The sequence below is a fragment of the Cydia pomonella genome, chromosome 5, assembly GCF_033807575.1.
Source record: "Cydia pomonella isolate Wapato2018A chromosome 5, ilCydPomo1, whole genome shotgun sequence".
Classification (NCBI taxonomy): Eukaryota; Metazoa; Arthropoda; class Insecta; order Lepidoptera; family Tortricidae; genus Cydia; species Cydia pomonella.
Genome location: NC_084707.1, coordinates 3,568,547 through 3,589,874, shown reverse-complemented (window position 1 = coordinate 3,589,874; position 21,328 = coordinate 3,568,547). Strand labels below are relative to the sequence as shown.

At 35.9% G+C, this 21,328-nt stretch overlaps 2 protein-coding genes across 2 annotated transcripts; both read left to right on the top strand.

The window, feature by feature from the left end:
- Window positions 1-2,018: 2,018 nt before the first annotated feature.
- LOC133518445 (uncharacterized) lies at window positions 2,019-3,992 on the top strand. The gene is made up of 2 exons (XM_061852131.1): window positions 2,019-3,674; window positions 3,917-3,992. The coding sequence occupies exons 1-2, from the start codon at window positions 2,187-2,189 to the stop codon at window positions 3,953-3,955; spliced, it is 1,527 nt and encodes a 508-aa protein (XP_061708115.1). The 5' UTR covers window positions 2,019-2,186; the 3' UTR covers window positions 3,956-3,992.
- Window positions 3,993-9,938: 5,946 nt separating this feature from the next.
- Window positions 9,939-18,074, top strand: LOC133518444 (heparin sulfate O-sulfotransferase). Its single transcript, XM_061852130.1, has 5 exons — window positions 9,939-10,335; window positions 10,412-10,715; window positions 11,554-11,692; window positions 12,523-12,620; window positions 14,515-18,074. The coding sequence occupies exons 1-5, from the start codon at window positions 10,224-10,226 to the stop codon at window positions 14,882-14,884; spliced, it is 1,023 nt and encodes a 340-aa protein (XP_061708114.1). The 5' UTR covers window positions 9,939-10,223; the 3' UTR covers window positions 14,885-18,074.
- The last annotated feature ends 3,254 nt before the right edge of the window (window positions 18,075-21,328 follow it).

The window sequence follows — 21,328 nt, the reverse complement described above, 5'->3', positions numbered from 1 at the left end:
CAAAATCACATCTCATGTTATGCCGAAAATTCGGCGCATCGGCCGAGAGAAGAGCCGTGTATTCGGTATTCGGCCAAAACCAATTTTCGTGGCATCTCTAGTCATTACTAGTCATCCAATAGGCATTCTTCCCGCACTAATTGGTGTGCGTGACATGTCTAATGAGTAATGACATTGATAACAAATGATTACAGCAGAATCGGCCTCGATGACTTTTATGCAAATTCTATAAAATAGTGTAGACCTAGACATAGACATAGAATTTTTTTATTCAACATCACATGAAATTAACAGACAGTGATATTTAATTTTGGCAATTTGTTATATTTAATTTTAATGTAATCAGAATATTGTTAAATTTTATTAATTAACTTATTTATTTAAATAATTTTTTGTAATGTATTATGTTTGTTTGTTTGTTGTATGATCCCAGATGGTCGAAATAAATGATAATTTAATTTAATTTAATTTAATACAAATAAGCCTTAAGACTTAAAACTAAGAAATTGAGTTGTATATAGGTATAAGGGAGAAATATTCATGAGTGTTAAAAAGGAGCTTGCCTCAGCATAGTGTTGCAGTGTATTTACTACAACGCTGGTTTTCAGGCAGACCCTTGATAATTATCCCTTACTCGCTGTTAGTCGTAAACTAAATGGCTTAGAGTTATATTATTATGTCTGAGTGTACACTATATGTATTATAATTTAGACTAAACAAATGCTAGTGTGGTGTGAGCTGAAATGAAAAGTAAAGTATATTAACTTATAAGATTGATAAGATAACATATACGAGTATATCTTAATACTCGTATATGCGTGTAAATATACTTAAAAAGGTAAAAATAAATAAATAAAAAGATAAGGTGCATAAATATTATCATTATAAATATGACGGCGTGGCTCTAGTACCAGGAGGTAGCGTGATTTGTATTGCTATAATATGTTGTTTAATCCGCAATTTAAAACTACTTACTGTATTTAAGTTTTTGAGGGGTGGAGGTATATTATTTCAGCATTTCGTTGCTGTATATTTGAAGCTACCTCGAAATGCAGCAGTACCGTGTAGCGTGTCGCGTCCTAACATAGATGGTAGGATCGTATAGATGTGCTATACACGTATGCCCGTGAGCGACAGAACATACGCAATGCGCCAAATTAAAAACACGTTTTAACATTCCTGATGACATACCAAAAACAACCTACGTAATTTGGTCGGGTTATTTGTTGCTCACCAACACCATAAGCCATACTAAAATTTACGGTGGAGAATAAAATAAAAAAGACTGTGACAATGATAAACAATCATAGCGCTTTTCTGCTACTCCTATTGCTTTCAGTAGTAGTGCTTTCTGTATGTATCTTTTTTATTTTATTTTTATTTCTCTCGTTTGGTCATCTTCCGGCTCTACCATTTCATCTCTATACTTATTGTACCTCTATGCTTCATAAGCACGAATAATTTCGTATATTGACGTGCCATGCCCTATCTCTATCTCTATTGCACGCGCGTAATTATATTGATGTTCCGCTCACTCAGTGGCAATGACCGGGACAGCAATATAATTACTCGCGTGCGATAGGAACAGGGTACCTAGCCAACGTGCCAGTCGTTTACGCTCCGTAGCGAGCGAAACGCAACTGTCTCTGTCACACTAATATAGAAGAGTGATAGAGAGAGATGACTACGCTAAGTTACGAAGCTTCAACTATTGGGTCGTTGGTTAGGCACCCAGAAGGGTCAATGTACGAAATACTACGTAATTAGCATAAAGTTTTGACATAGTCCGTTTTTACAAGCTATTATTTAACTTAACCTGTTAGTATGTATGTATGTAAGTCAGTTAGGGTTTAATCTTGAAAGCTAAATTAGACCCACTTCCCGATTTCCGATTGAGGTGAAAATTTGCATACTGACAATGCAATATTGTGGTACCATCGAGCTGATCTGATGATGGAGACAGGAGGTGGCCATAGGAACTCTGTGATGATGATGAAACAAGGCAACCTAATTGTTTCCGAACGTGATTATTTAGTTATAAGTGTTTTCGAACGAGTCCGTTCGTCTTGTTTTTAATCTATGGTTCCCGTCGTCTGTTGTCAGCCATTAGCCGAATAAAACTGATCGCATATAAATTGACTTATTATTTATATAATAACATGGTGTCAGAGAAGTGGTAAAGAAAAATGGAAGTAGAAGAATATAAGAAACTTCTGGAGCAACAGTCCCAATTGGTAGCCGTGATGCAGCAACAAATGCTCATGCTGCAAGACCAAGTGAAAAATGTCACATCTGCAGAGGTCAAAAGCCGCGTCTCCGTGCCCTGGCCGCAGCCTTTAGAAGTGGATGATGGCGATCCTTATGAAAATCTTACCTTTTTTAAGAGCCGCTGGGAAGATTATTGCCTTGCTACCGGAATGAATAATTGGAGTACCGAAAAAGAAGAAACAAAATCAGGCCTTCTCCTGAGCGCAATCGGTAGCAAAGCTATGAAAAAATATATGGATTTTGGATTGTCCGAGATAGAAAAGAAGAGTCATAATAAAATATTTGCAAAAATGGAAGAGGCCATATTTCAAAAAACAAATGTAATATTCTCGAGGTACTTGTTCAATATCAAAAACCAGAATGAAGAAAGCTTTGACGAGTATTTACTGGCTCTAAAGAAACTGGCTAAAAGGTGCAATTATAAAGAGTTTGAAGAAGAGATTTTAAGAGACAGAATTGTGGTAGGAATAAAGGATGGTGAAGTTATCAAAGAGTTATTGAAAAAGCAAGACCTAACTTTAGAAACAGCCATAAACATTTGTCGTGCTTCGGAAGGTGCAGCTGCTCAAGTTGCAGATTTACAGAAATCAGAAGCAGTTAACAAGATTTCCAAGAATAAAAAGCTTAAAAATGACACACCTAAGAAGTGTAAATTTTGTGGAGGTGTTCATGTGTACCAAAAGAAAGTATGCCCAGCCTGGGGACAGCGTTGTGATGAATGTGGGGGTCGAAACCATTTTAAAAATGTTTGTAAGAAGCGTGAAACAGTAAAAGAATTACATGAAGACTCGGATGATAGTGTCATCATAGCAGAGGTGAGGCACAATGAAGAGTCAGGTCATGCAGAGGCACCACTTTTGTTCCATATCGGTGAGAAAAAACAGAAAATATACTGTACTCTGGACACAGGAGCAGCAGTTTGTGTGATGGGAGCAGAATATTATAAAAAGTTAACGGGACAAAAGGACTTATTGTCTTTAACTCCACCAGTAAAAAAGTTGAAAGCTTTTAATGGCTCTCCCATCATTAACTATGGAAATGCATCCTTCATAGTAACCAGAAAGAATAAGGATTATAAATTAAACTTTCACATCGTCAATGTAAACCATGAACCGCTTCTATCAGAGAAAGCTTGTTTAGCTCTAGGCTTTATTCAATACTGTGATGAACTATCAACAGACCTGGATCGTTCTAAAGCTAAGCAAATAATGAAACAGTATGAAGATGTCTTTGAGGGTTATGGCAGCCTCCCGGGTGAAGTGTCATTGGAGCTGGATGAATCTATTCCTGCCCGCATTCAGCCTGCACGTCGAGTCCCAGTTGCTCTAAAAGAAAAATTAAGAACAGAACTGGAACAACTGGAAGCCGATGGTATCATAGCGAAGGAGACACAGCACACAGATTGGGTAAATAACATATTAATTGTTAGTCGTGATTCAAAATTCAGATTATGCTTAGACCCTATTCCTTTAAACAAAGCATTAAAGAGGCCAAATTTCCAATTCACTACTCTAGATGAGATGTTGCCTGAACTCAGTAAAGCAAAGGTTTTTAGCACACTGGATGCTAAGAAAGGATTCTGGCAGTGCCGTCTTACTGAAGAAAGTAGTAAACTGACTACATTTTGGACTCCGTTTGGTCGTTACAGGTGGCTCCGACTCCCGTTCGGGCTCTGTTCATCGCCTGAGATCTTCCAGCAACAACTCTCCAGCCTACTAAAAGACATAAAGGGCATCGAGATTATAGCAGATGACATTTTAATTTACGGTGTTGGAGAGACCATCGAAGAAGCAGTGTTGGATCATAACAGTAAATTGGAAAAATTACTAATAAGGTTAAGAGAAATAAATTGTAAGTTGAATAAAGATAAAGTAAATCTGCTAAAAACATCAGTGAAATTTTATGGACATATATTAACCAACGAAGGTTTAAAGGTGGATAAAACTAAGGTGGAGGCTATTAACAACATGCCCACTCCTACATCTAGTAAGGATGTTTTACGTTTTCTGGGAATGGTTGGATACCTTAGCAGATTCATAAACAATCTTAGTGTTCAAGCTACACATCTTAGGAGGCTTACTAGAAAAGATGTGGATTTTGTTTGGTCTGAAGCAGAGGATAAAGAATTTAATATGATAAAAAAGAAAGTTACTGCTTTGCCTACACTGCAATATTTTGATGTAAATCAAGAAGTTATTCTAGAATGTGACGCTAGTGAATATGGCTTGGGTGCTGCAATGTATCAAAACAAGCAGGTAATAGCTTTTGCATCTAGATGTTTGACAAAAACTGAAAAAAAATATGCTCAAATAGAGAAAGAAATGTTGGCAGTGGTGTTTGCTTGCATACGATTTAATCAATATGTAGCTGGTAATAGTAAAATTATTGTCAAGACAGATCACAGACCATTAATTAATATTGTAAATAAACCACTGATTGAAGCCCCAAAGAGACTGCAAATGATGCTACTTACGCTACAAAAATATAATGTACAGTTACAGTTTATTCAAGGAAAAGAAAATGTTGTAGCAGATGCCCTATCCAGAGCTCCGGTACAGGAAGTAGGTGACACTTATGATCTGGAAAGTAAAATTAAAGAAAAAAAAGTTTTTAAACTGATAAGCAAAATTTCAAGTCCAAAATATTTAAAGATCACAGATAAACTCTTAGAAAAGATTAAAGAAGAGTCAATAAAAGACAAACTTTGTCTACAGTTAAGTGAATATATTATTAATGGATTCCCCAGATACATATCAGACATGCCGGTAGAGGTCAAGATCTTTTACAAATTTAAACATGAACTGTCAACATCTGATGGGCTCATTTTTAGAAATAACCAGGTATTGATTCCAGAAGCATTAAGAGCAGAGATGATGCAAAGAGTTCATGTCAGTCACAATGGAGTCTCTAGTACACTTCGTTTAGCTAAGGGAAACATTTTCTGGCCTGGAATGTCTGATGAACTAAAAAAATATGTTGAGAAATGTACATTTTGTATGGCTCATGCTCCGTCACAACAGAAACTTCCTCTAATGTGTCATGACGTACCGGCTTACCCTTTCCAATATGTATCCATGGATGTGTTTTCAGTGGGAGATCTAAAGTTTTTGGTCACTATAGATCATTACTCAGATTTTTTCGAATTAGACAAAATTTCTAATTTAACAGCTAACGAAATCATATCCATCTGTAAGAAAAACTTTGCTCGACATGGTGTTCCTCAGAGAGTATGCACAGACAATGCAACCAATTTTGCCAACGAGGCCTTTAAGAAGTTTGCAGATAAGTGGAATTTCGAGCATGTAACATCATCACCACATCACTCAGAGTCTAATGGAAAAGCCGAAGCTACCGTGAAAATTGCAAAAAAGTTAGTAATTAACAGCCTGGAAACCAAACAAGATTTATGGTACAGTTTACTTCATCAGCGTAATGTTCCTATAGAAATGGACTTTACCAGTCCTTCTCAGAAATTATTTTCAAGAAGAACACGTTCTGGACTTCCTTGCCTATTAAGACACTTAAAGCCAAAAATTATTTCTGATATTCCAGTTAAAATAAAAAAAAGAAAAGAGAAGATAAAACGGAAATGGGATAAAAGATGTGCTGAGCTGCCAGAATTGCAGGTAGGACAGAATGTTGTTACTCAACTTCAGCCCGAGATTGATAAGAGGTGGAGTTTTGGTACTATCACTAAGAAGCTAAATAAAAGATCGTACATAGTACAGGTAAAAGACAAAGCATACAGAAGAAGTAGAATTCACATAAAGCCCTACAGTGGGGACATTGTAGACGGTGGTTACCTTAGTCAGACACAGGTCCCAGATCACCAACCACTTGACTGGCAGAGAGTACCAGAGTTTTCTGGATTTGAATTAGTTGAACAGAATCAGAATGATAACCCTTTTGTGGTTCAGCCACCTATCAGAGAACAGCCACCACCGATGGAACCTGAAGAGGCCTTGCGCCGCAGTGGGCGGGCTAGGACACAACCACATCATCTAAGAGACTATATTGTATCTTGTTTTGAGAAAGGGAGATGTTTCCGAACGTGATTATTTAGTTATAAGTGTTTTCGAACGAGTCCGTTCGTCTTGTTTTTAATCTATGGTTCCCGTCGTCTGTTGTCAGCCATTAGCCGAATAAAACTGATCGCATATAAATTGACTTATTATTTATATAATAACACTAATTGTAGGTATTTGGGGTTTTAATTGTCTCGATGAATATTAGTTGCTTGTGATAAAAAAAGTCAGGGATAAAAGCTTGTACCAATAGGTTTTTTTTTGCCAAAAACTTTTATTTCCAATCCGTTCCGCAATGACATTTCCAAACCATGTCAAAACACGCAAGGTGACACAACGGCCATACAAATAAATCGATTGACCGCGCTCCGCTTGATCCGTTTCCGCCGAACAATAAACCTCCTTGTTGACCCATGCGATACTAATCCTATTAATTCGGAGGGAATTTGGCTTCTCTGGGTGATTTTATATAGATAAACTTATTATAGTCATATGTTTTATCGGAAACGGTGGAAAAGATACCTAGTTCTGGGGGCCTACTGCGAAAACCAAAAATCGCAAATTGCGGGGATCTTTCTCTTTTACTCTTACTAAGACGTAATTAGAGTAACGGAGAAAAATGCTCGCAATTGACGAACTTAGATTTCCGCGAATACAGCCTAGAGCCGGTAACCGCTAGAGTCAGACCAAGTTAAGTTGGCAGCGATTTTGACAGCCCAGACAGTGCAAGTGTTGTTTTAAACCTCACAGGCTGGGCTATCAGAATCGCTGCTAACTTAGTTTGGTCTGACTCTACCAATTTTTAGGAAGCACATTTTGTTGGGCGTGGTGTGGCCTGCGCCTCTGTCTTCCGGCAGTTTTAGGGTTTCAATAACATGCCCAACATCATACTATTACATTCTGTGCGGAAAGAGAAGATTGATATAATGTATTGGTTCCCTTATACAGGGTGCTCGCGAGGAACCCATATAACTTTACCACCATGTTCTTGACCATCTTTAGAAAATAAAATGTCATATAAAGTAAACTGGATTCGGCTTAGTTTGCGAGTAATTAATATTTTTTATTTAAGAAAAAATCCAGTATAATGCACCTTTAGGATAGCGACGTTGCAAGACCGCATCACATTATCTGTCTGACGTAAATTGCAGAAGCTCGTTCCTGTCACTATCATCGACATGTGTCATTGAAAATAAATACGTAGAATCTTAAAATTCTATCACTTAATCCAAAGTATGATCAATGATCATTGCTTTTGTTAAGTCCACGACTAAAACAATGGTATTAGTGAAGTATTGATAAACAAAATTACTTAACGCCCAAGAATTGATAAATTTAACCGTCTTAGTTTTATTTTGAAGTGACACGTATTTATTCATAAGAATGCATATTTCTTAATGATCGATTGATTTCTTATGATGGCAGAACAACGAAGCTAAGTTTTTGCTACTTCGGGTAAAAATTGGACACCTATTCAGTTTAAATCGTGAAAACTACACATGAAACTAAATAAACAGTTCGAAGTGTTTTTATTACCTATACCATTATTGTTTGATTGTATTAAAGAAATAAAGTAACACAAATTTTAATAAGATTATTTATTTATTACCCTACAAACAAAAAAGTATGATCACTGTCAGGAATTGCAATAGGTACCCTTCTCATTCTACCAGCTTGTTCGTCTACGTGCACTTCGTAGAATCCGTGAATCCGTAACCACTTAACTAGATACTGCTTCAGTATTAGTACTCGCAGTATTTTCTATTACAGCATCCTTAATACGTTTTTCACTGAGCAGCACTAAAAAACCAATTTACTCTCCTTTCCACTGATTAAAAAGTCTGCCGTCTAAGTTAAACCGCACGATTTGTCCAATTATTAGGAAAATTATTATTCGTCGCACTGTTTAAATAAATGTTATAAACGTGAGACATCATATTGATATTAGAATCAATACCAACAATGTCACCCATCGTTCATGTGACTGATGTCATTATTTAAAGTACTTATAAAACACACTCGAAGGAAATTTCCAAGTGGCCAGTATGTATCATAATCCATGAAGATTGATAAAATATTACTAAAATTATTTACGTATCGACAATAATAGACTGGTAATAATTTTAATGCGTACTTAAAACATTTATTTTCACAGTGCGATATTTTTAACTTTTGGATCCATGCAATAGGTACTTAGTTCTAGTGATATGTATCTACTGACAACACTGCCAGATATTGACTTACAGATTGAAAATATGTTTACACTTTTGAACCTAAATACAAAGAAATAAGGTGAAAAATTGTAAACATATTTTTGACGTCGACTGTACAACTACGATTTAAATCGCCGGTGGTTGATCATAATATTCATAATTATCATAATCCTGCGGGCGGAAATACTAGTGTGTGGCAAGCCTTAAATAAGTAAATCATACATAGGTAAAGAGATCCGATTGCACATTATGTACATTCTGGTTTGAAATAATTTGTTTGACAAGAAATGTCTATGTGACTTACTTGCCGTTCTAGTGAAAAGAGATAGAGACAATAACAAACGTTGCCAGCTCGTCCTAAGGCATTGTGTTACTGGTGAACCAAAAATAATTTATTTAATTTGTATGAAAAGTTAAAAAAGTTAAAAATCTAATTTCGACCTATGTTTATATAATGTTTTTTAATTATTACGACCTCAGCTATATGCTGGTAAAGTTATATGGGTTCCTCGCGAGCACCCTGTATAGGTATTCCACGACTCTTCTCTTTCCGCACATACTCTAGTTGATACCGGTTCTTCTTCCTTATCGTATTCACACTCTTCACACGTGCTCTCCACGCCGCTCTTCTTAGGCCCGGTCGGGGCATGCTAGCCTGTAATGTGGTTTTTGTTTCTGACGTGATTCTGTCCGCCCAACGCATGACCATACGTCCATCCCTACGCTTCGTTGGTATGCGGCCAGTGATTATGAGCTTTTCCAGACTATCTGGCCCTGTCCTGCTCAGATGGCCGAAGAAACCAAGTACACGTTGGGTGCAAACAGTGGAGAGCCTAGTTTTAGTGTTTAGTTCGTCGAGAATAGATGTATTTGTGCGGCGTTCAGTCCATGAGATCCAGAGCATTCTCTGCCAACACCACATCTCTATCTGGTAGCGGTTACCGGCTCTGAACTGAACTATGTTCCCGCTAGGGAGAGGGCTATTAGTTTTACAAGGGGGCAAAGTTGTTATTTACCTCTCGTGTGTATATATTGAGACCAGCCAGGGAAAGATTCAAGAATTGAACAACGAGCATAGCGAGTAGGCAGTGCGCTGGGGTTATCCAACGATTCCCTAAGATCTTTACAACATACAAGATCCAAACGTTATTATGTTACGCTAGTCGCAGATTACGAATATTTCGTCGCCGTCGTTGACAACCGGCTGAGTAGGAACGAATTCAATGATCGATCAAATCCCGCGGAATAAGTATCGTAAAGTTTATTTCCTTTCTTTTCTTTTAAATCAGGATACGATGAGTACTTTTTTTCGTGTTTGGGTTGCTACCGTTCAAAGAATTATATATTTACTTTTTTGATTGTACTTCTTCGCCTTGTGTAAAAGTTATTGTGAATCTAGAAATTCATTTTTACGTGTCAGATTGCTTATTATTTCTTAGAAATATTAGTTAATAGTCTTTCTATACATGGAATTTTTTTACATTTTTATTTGAATAGCAAAAATAAATTTGTTTATTAGTATGGCAACATTATTATGCAGTCAGTTGTCATATTTGTGGAATGGAATGTGACAGTTTGCGACTGGTAGTGTAGTGTACATAGAAGTTGTATTAAAATAGGAAATTAGTGTTATTATTCGTATTAAATCAGGAAAAAAGTATGTCACTCAGATCCTATCTCTGCTAACGTCCGATCCTCACTCAGTTTCCCTCCAACCATGTTGAACGTGCACAAATTATGGCTTGTGTCATGCCTCTGTGTTATTGCTATCGTAATTTTATATTTCCAGACAGAAATAGCCCGTTTAGAAGACAGTTATCGCCGTCTGGGTATGTAATGAATGTGCTATTTGAATGTAGAGTATCAAGTTCGTTCTAAATACACGTTTTCATTGTTCTTTCACAGAATACAAGATCTCGCAGTCGCACGTAGATTCGCGTCAGTTTTTTCCGAAAACTGTGCCGAATGACGGTGAAGACTTGGTAGTTATATACAATAGGGTACCGAAGACAGGTTCGACGAGTTTCGTGGGTGTAGCTTATGATTTGTGCAAGAAGAACCATTTCAAAGTGTTGCATATAAACATAACAGCTAACATGCATGTGATGTCTTTGAACAACCAGTACAAGTTTGCGCAGAACGTTACAAAATGGCAGGAGGTCAAGCCAGCTCTGTACCACGGGCACATGGCGTTTCTCAACTTTGAGAGGTCAGTATTGTCTTTTAAATTTCCTTTTATATTAAATTTATTGTTTAACATACCTTTACTCATTATCATAATAAATAAATAAATATTATAGGAACATTCTTACACAAATTGACTAAGCCCTATGGTAAGCCAAAAAGGCTTGTGTTGAGGGTACTCAGACAACAATATATTAACCCCCTTATTCCATGTACTAAAGTTACGATGCCGCTGATCATCATTTGTCCCTTACCATCATACCAATATGTTGGAAAGGGACAAACAATATCAGGGGCATCGTAACTTTAATACATGTTTATGAATAAGGGGGATAATATATATATATGTTTGGCGCTATGGTAGACTGGTAGAGAATGCCATTAGGCATTAAGTCCACCATTTGTACCTTTTTTTGATGTGCAATGAAGTTTTAAATAAATAAATAATATACAAATACTTAAATACATAGAAATCAACCATGACTAAGATCATATAAACTTGTTATTATCAAGTAACTCATTTGTATACAAATGACCTATAGAGTCTAGTTCACATTATGATAACAAATCAGGCCACTTAAATATAACCTTTTAAGTCATTTGCATTCTATTGTATATACAATGTACAGTAATTAACACTGATACGAGTATTAAGAGGGAAGTATACCACATGATACCATACAAAAAAAGAAAACGTTTTTCTACTTCTAAATATTTTCCCTTCTTAATGGGAATAGTCCGGTTTCCTCACAATTTTTTCCAATTTCCTTCACTGAAAAGCGACTGCTAAGTAATGATATTGCGTGTAAGGAATAAAAGTTTGTGTCAAAAAATGTTTTTGACAATAACGTGTTTCCTTCCAGGTTAGGGACCACATCAAGGCCAGTGTACATAAATCTCATAAGGAGGCCGCTGGACAGGCTGGTCTCCTACTACTACTTCTTGCGGAACGGGGACAACTTTAGACCACATCTGGTTAGGAAGAAACACGGAGATAAGATGGTTAGTATTTACAGGTTTTCTGTACAAATACCGTACTGGAATCGGCAATTATGGTTCCCAGGTTCTTACCATACAAACTCAGTATTGGGAGCTTCAAGTGGGTATTTTATCAAAAAAAGTTGGATTTCTATAGTAAACACACCTATAATGGAACAGGCACCAATAATGGAATGCTATAGACAAATCCTGTAAAACAAGTATTTACCATCAGTTTTCAATCGCTGGCAACATTTTACCATAAACAAGAGCTGCTTAAGTTTAATTTTTCATTGATATTTGTTATTTTGAAAATGAATGGCGCCATACATTCCATGACTGGAACAAATAACCACAGTTTTAATTGGTTAATAATATTGAAACCAATTGCAGTAGCTTTCATTAAATACATAGAAAACATAAAGGACGAATTGGACATTCAGGTTTTATAGCGTAAAGCGGTAGAAATTTTACAAGTGTCAGTCAAATATCAAAAACACTCCAAATTTTATTTTAAATTTTCCATGATTGGTGCCGTTAACATAGTGAATTTTTGGAGGTATTGTTTTATTGCACGATATAAAATTGTACTCCTAAATTAACATTACCAACATCATTCACTTCCCGCTGACCTTCGTAAACCAGCTAAAGAATGGCAATCCATAATTCCTTCTAGACTAGGACCAAGATAACTCTGCAATGCATTTGCATTGATAAAGTGTAGCTCGTGCTATCCACGATAACGCGCAGATTTGTCAAATCTAACCTTTCATTGAATGACAATACGAGTCAAGGCAGGCGTCGTCGTGAATGACATGATCTATAACTATTAATAAATATTATTTTATTTACAGACGTTTGACGAGTGTGTAGAGCGCGGCCAGCCGGATTGCGACCCTAATAATATGTGGCTGCAGGTGCCATTTTTCTGTGGTCACGCCGCGCAGTGCTGGTGCGTTTTGATAAGCTTATACTGATAGCTTCAAACCTTCAAGAAAAGAGCATGCTTCAATATAAATGCCGGCAACGTACTTACAATCCCAGCGGCGGTATCATGGTCGCATTTTTATCACTTGTCATGTCATGCGTCACTTTCGCACTTATTAATTAGAACGTGACAGGCATGATGACAGATGATAAAAAGCCGACCATCTTAGCCCTGCTGGTGTTGCGGGTGTCCATGAGCGACGGTATTTGCTTACCATCAGGATATTCGTCTGCTCGTTTGTCTCCTATATAATTTTTAAAAATCCGTAGATTTATAATACTAATACACATCCATTTAATGCACAGGGGAGCTAGCCAAAATGACAATCATTTGCAGAAAACGAAACGCTTTTGTCTCTATCATTCTTCCATATTAGTGCGATAGAGACACCTGTCGTTTTGTTTCTCTGCAAACGATTGGTATCTTGGCTAGGTGTCGTTATTTAGAGAGCGTGAAATGGTAAAAGGTAAATAAAAATAATCACACACAGTAAGTAAAGTAGATAAGAATTTAACACTCATCGCATAGTGGCCTGACGGTTTCATGCTCTCTATGGTTCTAAATTTATAGTATAAGTTTTTGTCAAAAAACATTTTTGGTACAAGTTTTTATCGCTGACTGTACTTTACTTTCCACAGACAACTAATACCCATTGAGACAATTCTAAAAACCAAAACACGATTATACTAAACACCCCTGTAATGGAACAGGCACCATGGCATGGTATAGACTAATCCTGTAAAACAAGTATTTATCATAAGTTTTTAAACGCTAACAACATTTTACCATAAACAAGAGCCAAAGAACTGCTTAATTTTAATTTTTCATAGTTATTTGTTACTTTGAAAATTAATGACGCCATACATCCCATGCCTGGAGCAAAAAACCATAAGTTTTAATCGGTTAATAATATTGAAACCAATTGCAGTAGCTTTCATTAAATACATAGAAAACATAAAGGACGAATTGGATATTCAACTTTTAAAACATAAAGCGGTAGAAATTTTACAGATGTCGGTGAAATATCAAAAATTCTTCAATATTTCTCATAAATGTCCCATGATTGGTGCCGTTAACATAGGTTGCGTTGTTTTATCACAGAGTTCTTATAGCTACCATCTGTCTTCATCATCAGATCCGCTCGATGGTACAGTCACGTCTGAAAATATCGACACAATCGAAGTGCCAAAAATATGTATACACGACTTTCTGGCCCATATATTACGGTAGTGTATACATATTTCTGGCACTTTGTCCATATCAATATTTTCAGTGAGTTACATATGTATGCAAATTTTCAATTTCATTGGAAACCGGGAAAAGTAGGTCAAATTTATCTTGCAAGATTTGACCCGTACAAACATAAGTACATAGTTACTTAGCAAGTTAAATAAAAGCTTATAATTAATTGAAGCTTTTTTTTAATACTACAAACAAGCATACGGCCCGCCTGATGGTAAGCAGTTTCCGTAGCCAGAAGTGTTACGCGCGTTGCCGACCCTAACAACTCTCCCTCCCCTCGTTGAGCTCTAGCAACCTTACTCACCGGCAGGAACACAACACTATAAGTAGGGTGCTATATATAAAACAAATTCAAACACAACAAATTTAACTTGCAAGATTTGTCCCATACATACTAACAGGGCAAGTTAAATAAAAGCTTGTAGCTCAAATAGTTCAAATATCCAAAAAAAAAAGTTACTTATTTGACTAAAATAGTAGATTGAACTGGCAATATCCTATTTTAACGACTTGTTTCAACTCTCGAGAATTTACTTACAATCTTGGTGAATCACACAAAATAAACTTGTAATTGCTTTATTTCTCCAATCATAATTATTTCTTGTTCTACCTACAGGAAACCGGGCAACCGCTGGGCTCTAGAGCAAGCGAAACACAATCTAATGAACCACTACCTCTTAGTAGGTGTCACCGAAGAAATGCTCGACTTCATAACAGTACTCGAAGCCACCCTACCTCGCCTCTTCAAAGGCGCCACCGAACACTTCCTTAACAGCAACAAATCACATCTAAGACAAACAAGTTCAAAAATAGAACCAACAAAAAAAACCATAGATACAATACAAAAGTCTATGATCTGGAAAATGGAGAACGAACTCTACGAATTCGCGATCGAACATTTCAAATTTGCGAAAAGAAAAATTCTGCTGCGTGAAACGAATAGCGTCGACCAGATTTATTTCTACGAGAAAATTCGGCCGAAATGAACCTCTAATAGTAAGGTGTTATAGTTCAATTTCTCTTGCAGTCTTCTGACAAATTTATATTTGCTGATGGCGGCGGTGTTTAAAAGACCGTTGCAGTGAAGATAGTATGAGATGGTGATGCTTCGGGATTTTTACGGCCGCAAAGGTAATTTTGTAATGCTTTAATTAGTACATACCACGTTTATAAGATACTTATGGAGAAATCTCTATCCATTCTAATTAAGTATGTACTTAATCATAGTCTGTATAATTGTCTCGAGGAAAATACTTAGCCTTCGTTAGTACTTAGTGGCTTTATTTTGCTTAATTTCGTCTTAAAAGTGAAAAAGTATATTACCTGCTTTAATATATGTCAGTTACAAATATATTGCCCTACTAATAAAGTAGTCCAAATAATTGTAGTCACAATTATGAAACATACAGTACCATCTATTTCAGCTTTGCGGGGACATTATTTCGCAATACTTTTCGTCTCAGTTCCTTTTGTCCATGATATCATAGATAAACTATGAAATTGAAGTCGGTTTATAAAAATAAGTAAGTATATAGTGCTCACTCCATACATCAGTTTTCTCAACAAAACGCTTATTATTTTCGTAGTCGACATCTAGCGGCAAGTAGTAGTAGTAATCACTTTATTGCACAAAACAAGTACATAACTGAGAGAATACAGTAAATGTGTACAAAGGCGAACTTATCCCCTTAAGCGATCACTTCCAGCTAATCTTTAACCTTTTGAACGCCAGGCCTATCGCACGCGGCGCGTAATCGTGAACCTTGTCGGTACGCATGAAGGTTAATATTGGGCTGTAGCCGCGCACGTCATATGACGTCTTTAGCGGTCAAAAGGTTAATCAACTGAGAGAAATACATACGAATCTAATATTACAAGCAGGAGTTGAAAATAGAGTTCCGGTTAATATTATTAGCTGATAATTGTTGAGCATTAGAATTTTCATTCGTCGCGACATCTATTGTCAAGTAATAGTACTGATAATTCCGCTACTTGACGCTAGATGTCGACTGCGAAATAATAAGCGTTTTGGTATGAAAACTGATGTATGGAGTACCACTTTATGATTACTTATTTCTCTATGATGATATCAAGTACAGTCTATAAGCGCTCTCTTTGTAGCAAAAATATTTAGTGAGGGTGACATTTTTGTATGGGGCTAAAAGGGCAGTCATTGACATGTATAACCCATTTCATTTACCATGGCGGGATTCCACTTGAGTTGCACAAAGAGAACCATAATGTTGATCTATTGTTTTACGAGCTCTCCAAAGCCAGCATGTGGTCAAATAATAACACGAAAGGATCAAGAGTGGTCAGTTACATAACGTCGACGCATACAAAATTTTCCGGGTATCTTTTGTTGGCACTATTCGTAATTGTTCACGCCTAATGACCGTTTTAAGTAGAATCCCCCCATGGTAAATGTAATAGGGTATACTGTTGCAGGCGATTTCTTATTTGTGTAGAGGTATTTATGACATGGACCATACGTTTGGGATGTCTAGTAAATTTGACACTTAGCTCTATGTTCTGTCTATTTTTGTACTGTCGAAATAAATGTGCATACATTTGATTAGGGGTAGAAAAATTGTATATAATTTAACATTCCATACGATTGAAGAAAAGACAAGTAAAAGATTTTTTTCTAGAGCTAATTTTGGTACAGTCGCGGACATCAATTCTTTAGCTATTTAGGGTTTTCTTCATATTGGAAATTTCATGACGATATGGACAAGCAAATTAGCTTGAATCCTAAATAGATCCACAATTGAATTCCATGACCGTAAATCCAGCAACAAGTAACTACGCGGACCAGGCGTCTAAAATGACCTACTTACACGCGCTTTTATAACTTTAAATCAAAAAGTTGTGTTTAGATTATTATGGAATCGTGGCCCGCTTATCTATTTGTTGCTGGTTGTATAAGTGTTGCTTGGTTAACATAAAAGTAAGCGGTTTAGTGTGCTTAATAACTAAAGAGTATAGAGTTTTTATTGCCTCGATTTATTCTTGCTCAATGGGGAATATTGCGCGAAACTCTGCATAGAGGAAGCCACTTCCACAATACATCAAAATCTGAAGGTCTCCGGCGAAACAAGAAAATCGAAATTTCGTTATTTATTTATTTAAACTTTATTGCGCAAAAGGAACAAACACACATTTATTCAGCAAATAGGCCACAGGGGCACTTTTCCATGTCAATTTTTTACAATAAATAACTAAATACAATTACAAATATGGAATCAATTAAATATTAGATACTTTATTAGAGATGTATACAGTCTCTAATTGTCGAATTACACAAAATAAATAGGATAAAAATACAAACAACAAATATTAAAATTCTTTAGAATTGGAAAAGTCTCTAAGTGTCAGTGTCAAAAAAATACCTACCATTAAAATATCCTTAGAGATGTAAAGGGTCTCCAAGGATTGAATTCTTATATAAATGACGACCGGTTTGGCCTAGTGGGTAGTGACCCTTAATTAAATTATAATAAAAAAATTAAATGACACGAAATTAACAAATAGACAAGAACCGAATGAAGTGTTTCACGTTAAGAAAAACTTAATGTACAAAAGGCGAACTTAACGACAGAGCCCAACGAGGAGGAGGAGGGAGAGCTCAACGAGGGGGGGCGGGTTTAGGGTCGGCAACGCGCATGTAACTCCTCTGGAGTTGCAGGCGTACATAGGCTACGGAGACTGCTTACCATCAGGCGGGCCGTATGCTTGTTTGCCACCGACGTAGTATAAAAAAAAAAAAAAAACTCAATGCTATGCTTTATCTCTCTTCCATATTCGAGCGATAAAGAGGCAGATAACTAAATTCGGTTTTCGCGTTTCCCGGTAGGTCCTTTGTCCTTGATGCATCAATGTCATATTTTATTATCTGTGAAAACTTGTCAAAAACGATTTTAGAACAAAAATTAAAAATTGATCGATTTAGTCATTGAAATTGTACACCTTTTGTTACGTAATATCTAAATATCAAGTTTTCGTTTCTATTAGCACGTCTTCTCATCTTGCCTTTTAATAATGAGGTCGCAAGCGTCCGTCGCGTAATATGTGACGAGAAGGGACAGTTTTTAAAAATTTATCAAAAAATTATGGTGGTACATTATACAAAAAGTTGTACGAGAACAGTTTCAACAAATGTTGTAGATTGTTTAAGTATCAAAATTATGTGGAAATGACATCGATTTTCAGAGAAATTGTCACTTGGTTTGAAGTAATTTCTGGAGAAAATTGATTTCGTCTTACCTTTTTTTAATTAAATTTACACTAATTCCAATCTACATATAATAACAAAAATGTAGTTTATTAAAGTTGAAGTACAGGATATGTGTAATATAAAACTACCATTTATAGCAGTCTAAACTTAACGAAATTCACAAATAAAATCGACAACATCAGTGCTTTCTGCGCGTTTAGCTAAACGTCCATCAGAAAAAAAAACATTACTAATTAGGTAAGTCTATTTAATAAAAAAAAAATTAAAATGAAAGATAACAAGACGTGCTAATAGAAACCAGTACTTGTTATTTCTAATAGTTAGCCAAAGGTGTACAATTTCATCGATTAAATCTATCAATTTTACATTTTTTGGGACTAAAATCGATAACGGCCTCTTAAGGCACAGTAAGTATAAGTTACTGTATGGTATACGATAGGTGCTAGTGCTGCACTCTGACGGTAGAACATTGCAGTGATACTCCCTATTTGTAATTTATTGAAATAAAGTACTCAATTTCGAGGCTATGCTTTACTACTTACTTTATAAGCAGTCATTAGAAGTACAACAGGCGTAGGAGATATGTTTATATGGCAGGACACATAGGTATTGCATTTTAAGAAGACCAGCGGCGGTATCATGGTCACATTTTTATCAATTGTCATGTCATGCGTCCCTGTCGCACTTACATACTTGTTAGAACGTGACAGGAATGATGACAGATGATAAAAAACCGACCATATTAGCCCTACTGCATGCCACACATACATATATCAGAGGTACCGTTTGAAAATATATTAGTAGGAAAGCCAGAGCTGGAGGAAAAGTGTTCAACTATATGAACATTGGGGAAGTCGGTGTAAATAGAGTTATATGAATAACCCACCGTCGTTATGTATACACCGTGTTTTATTTCGTTAATTTCAGGGGTGCATTCTTGAGCTTAAATTAAGTAACTTTCTCAAAGACACCGATATTCTAATTAACTCTATTTCGGAGATAATCAATAATTTATTTTTATCTTATAAGGCCCTCACGAGCGTATACACTTGCCTTAGGGCCTGTTTACATATTGATTAGTGTTTAGTACGAGTGTGTATATTTGCAACTAAACGTAAATAATATCTCGGACGATTGATGTTCGAAATGACATTGATATGTCATAAGTAGTTTTCAATTGTTTGGTTGAATTCAATGTAATGCCCGTGTTACAACAACGCTAAAGCAACATTAAATTCCTTTTTATAAAAAAGTATGAAAAAAAAATCTTTTTGAAAATTAACTATGCCATTTAGTTTCTTTTAATGTACTTATCCATACCCCGGAGTTAACAGGATTCAATAAAAACACGGTGTATATGTCTGTAATATAGACTCTAACCACGCTAACTTTGCAGTAAGAATGCATACAATCCCTATAAGCTCCATATTTGACGTAGAACTTAGCATGAAAACTTAGCGTGGTTTGTCTTAACACATTCAGCTACGGCTGTAGCGCTCTGTCGTAGTCGATAACATGTGTTTCCCGGTATGTGGAGGCAAAACGACGTGTCATGATTAGCGCTGAATGGGTTGACAGTCAGCGCCATTTTAAATTTAGAATTCTTTCACTTTTTACTTGTGTGTGATCCCACTAACTTGTAATTCCTTCCGTTCGCCTCTTCTAAAAATGCGATACCTACATATACAAGATGGCCGTGAGCATTTTAACTAAGCATTCCTGGTAATATTTAGAAAATATTAAAATATCATATAACATTTTCTGGATTGGCTAGTTTCAGAGATAATTAAATGTTTTTCGAAATCATTCTTTCGCCATAAGTCGGTACAAAATACATTTTTGACTGCGGTATTGCCACTTTGAGGTCTAGTCTGGACATACCTATTGATTGACATCGAAAAATTAAAAAAATGTATTCGAGAGGCTACCCCCAAATAAAAAAAAACTGTTTAGTTAATTTTAGGTTATGTGTTTATCAATAAAAATTACGTTTTATTTACAGGAGTGTTCAAAAAAAGGGAAGAAAAACAATTTTTTTTTGTCGAATTTCACAAAAAGTCATAACATTTTTTGCTTCTGTTGCCATCAGGAATGCACCGTTAAAATCTCTCGCAATGCTCACGGGCACCTTGTATTCCTCTTCTAAGCCGCAAGCGTATTATACGACAAACAAATAAAACATTCGACGGCAACGACAATGGCATTGTATTTAAAACTTGTCAGTATTGTCAAAATGATATTTTTTCTGCGTTCATACTGCGACATGAAAGAGTAGAAATTAAATAAAATGAACTTAAAAAAAAAAACATACAATACAGTTGCATGTGTTGTTGTAGTTAAAATATGACAGTTACGAAGGAAGTGGCGCCCTCATTTAATTTCTACTAATTCACGTCGCCCTGTACTTAAAGTTTAAACGGGCGAAAATCTACTCTTCGGGCAAACGGAACGGTGTTTCGTAAAGTCGCAAGGTGACTTCGATGACTGCTTACCATCAGGCGGGCCGTATCCTTGTTTGCCACCGTCGTGGTATAAAAAAAAGTTCGTGTTTTTTTATTACGTCTGCGAAAAGATAACTTAAAACCTGATTGGGTACTTAGTAAATTCAGACAGATTGGGCACGAAAATGGCCAATCGAGCTGTCATTTATCTGGGATTAAAAAACAAGGTTTTCTTAACTTTTGTCGTTATAACCCCGTCGTCGCATTCGCCCCGTTACCGATCTTTTCTCACCTGCATAGTTATACTATAATTTAAGCTGCTTGTGATATTTTATCCATCCAACGATTTGTTGACTCATAATGAATTATTTTCTCGTTGTAATTTTGATATTATCGATATTTTTAATTGTTATTTTAATATGTAGTTAGCTAAGTTAACTCTCAATTATGTACTAATTATGTTTGTGTTTTATTTATAAAGGTTACCTAAGATATATTTTTATTAACATATCTATCATATTGCTTTTTATGGTAAGCGGCAAAGACCTGTAAATAGGCAATAGTAGATGAAAATATGTAAAAAAAATAATAGAAGTCACCATACAAAAAGCATGCAAAACATATGGGATAAATACTAAGTAGAACTGTTTCCACATCTGCAACAAAATCATTCTTTTTTTGTAGTACTGTCACGTCAAAACATGCAATTATTATTTATTTATATCAAACTAAATTAAAGTGAACAACCTGAG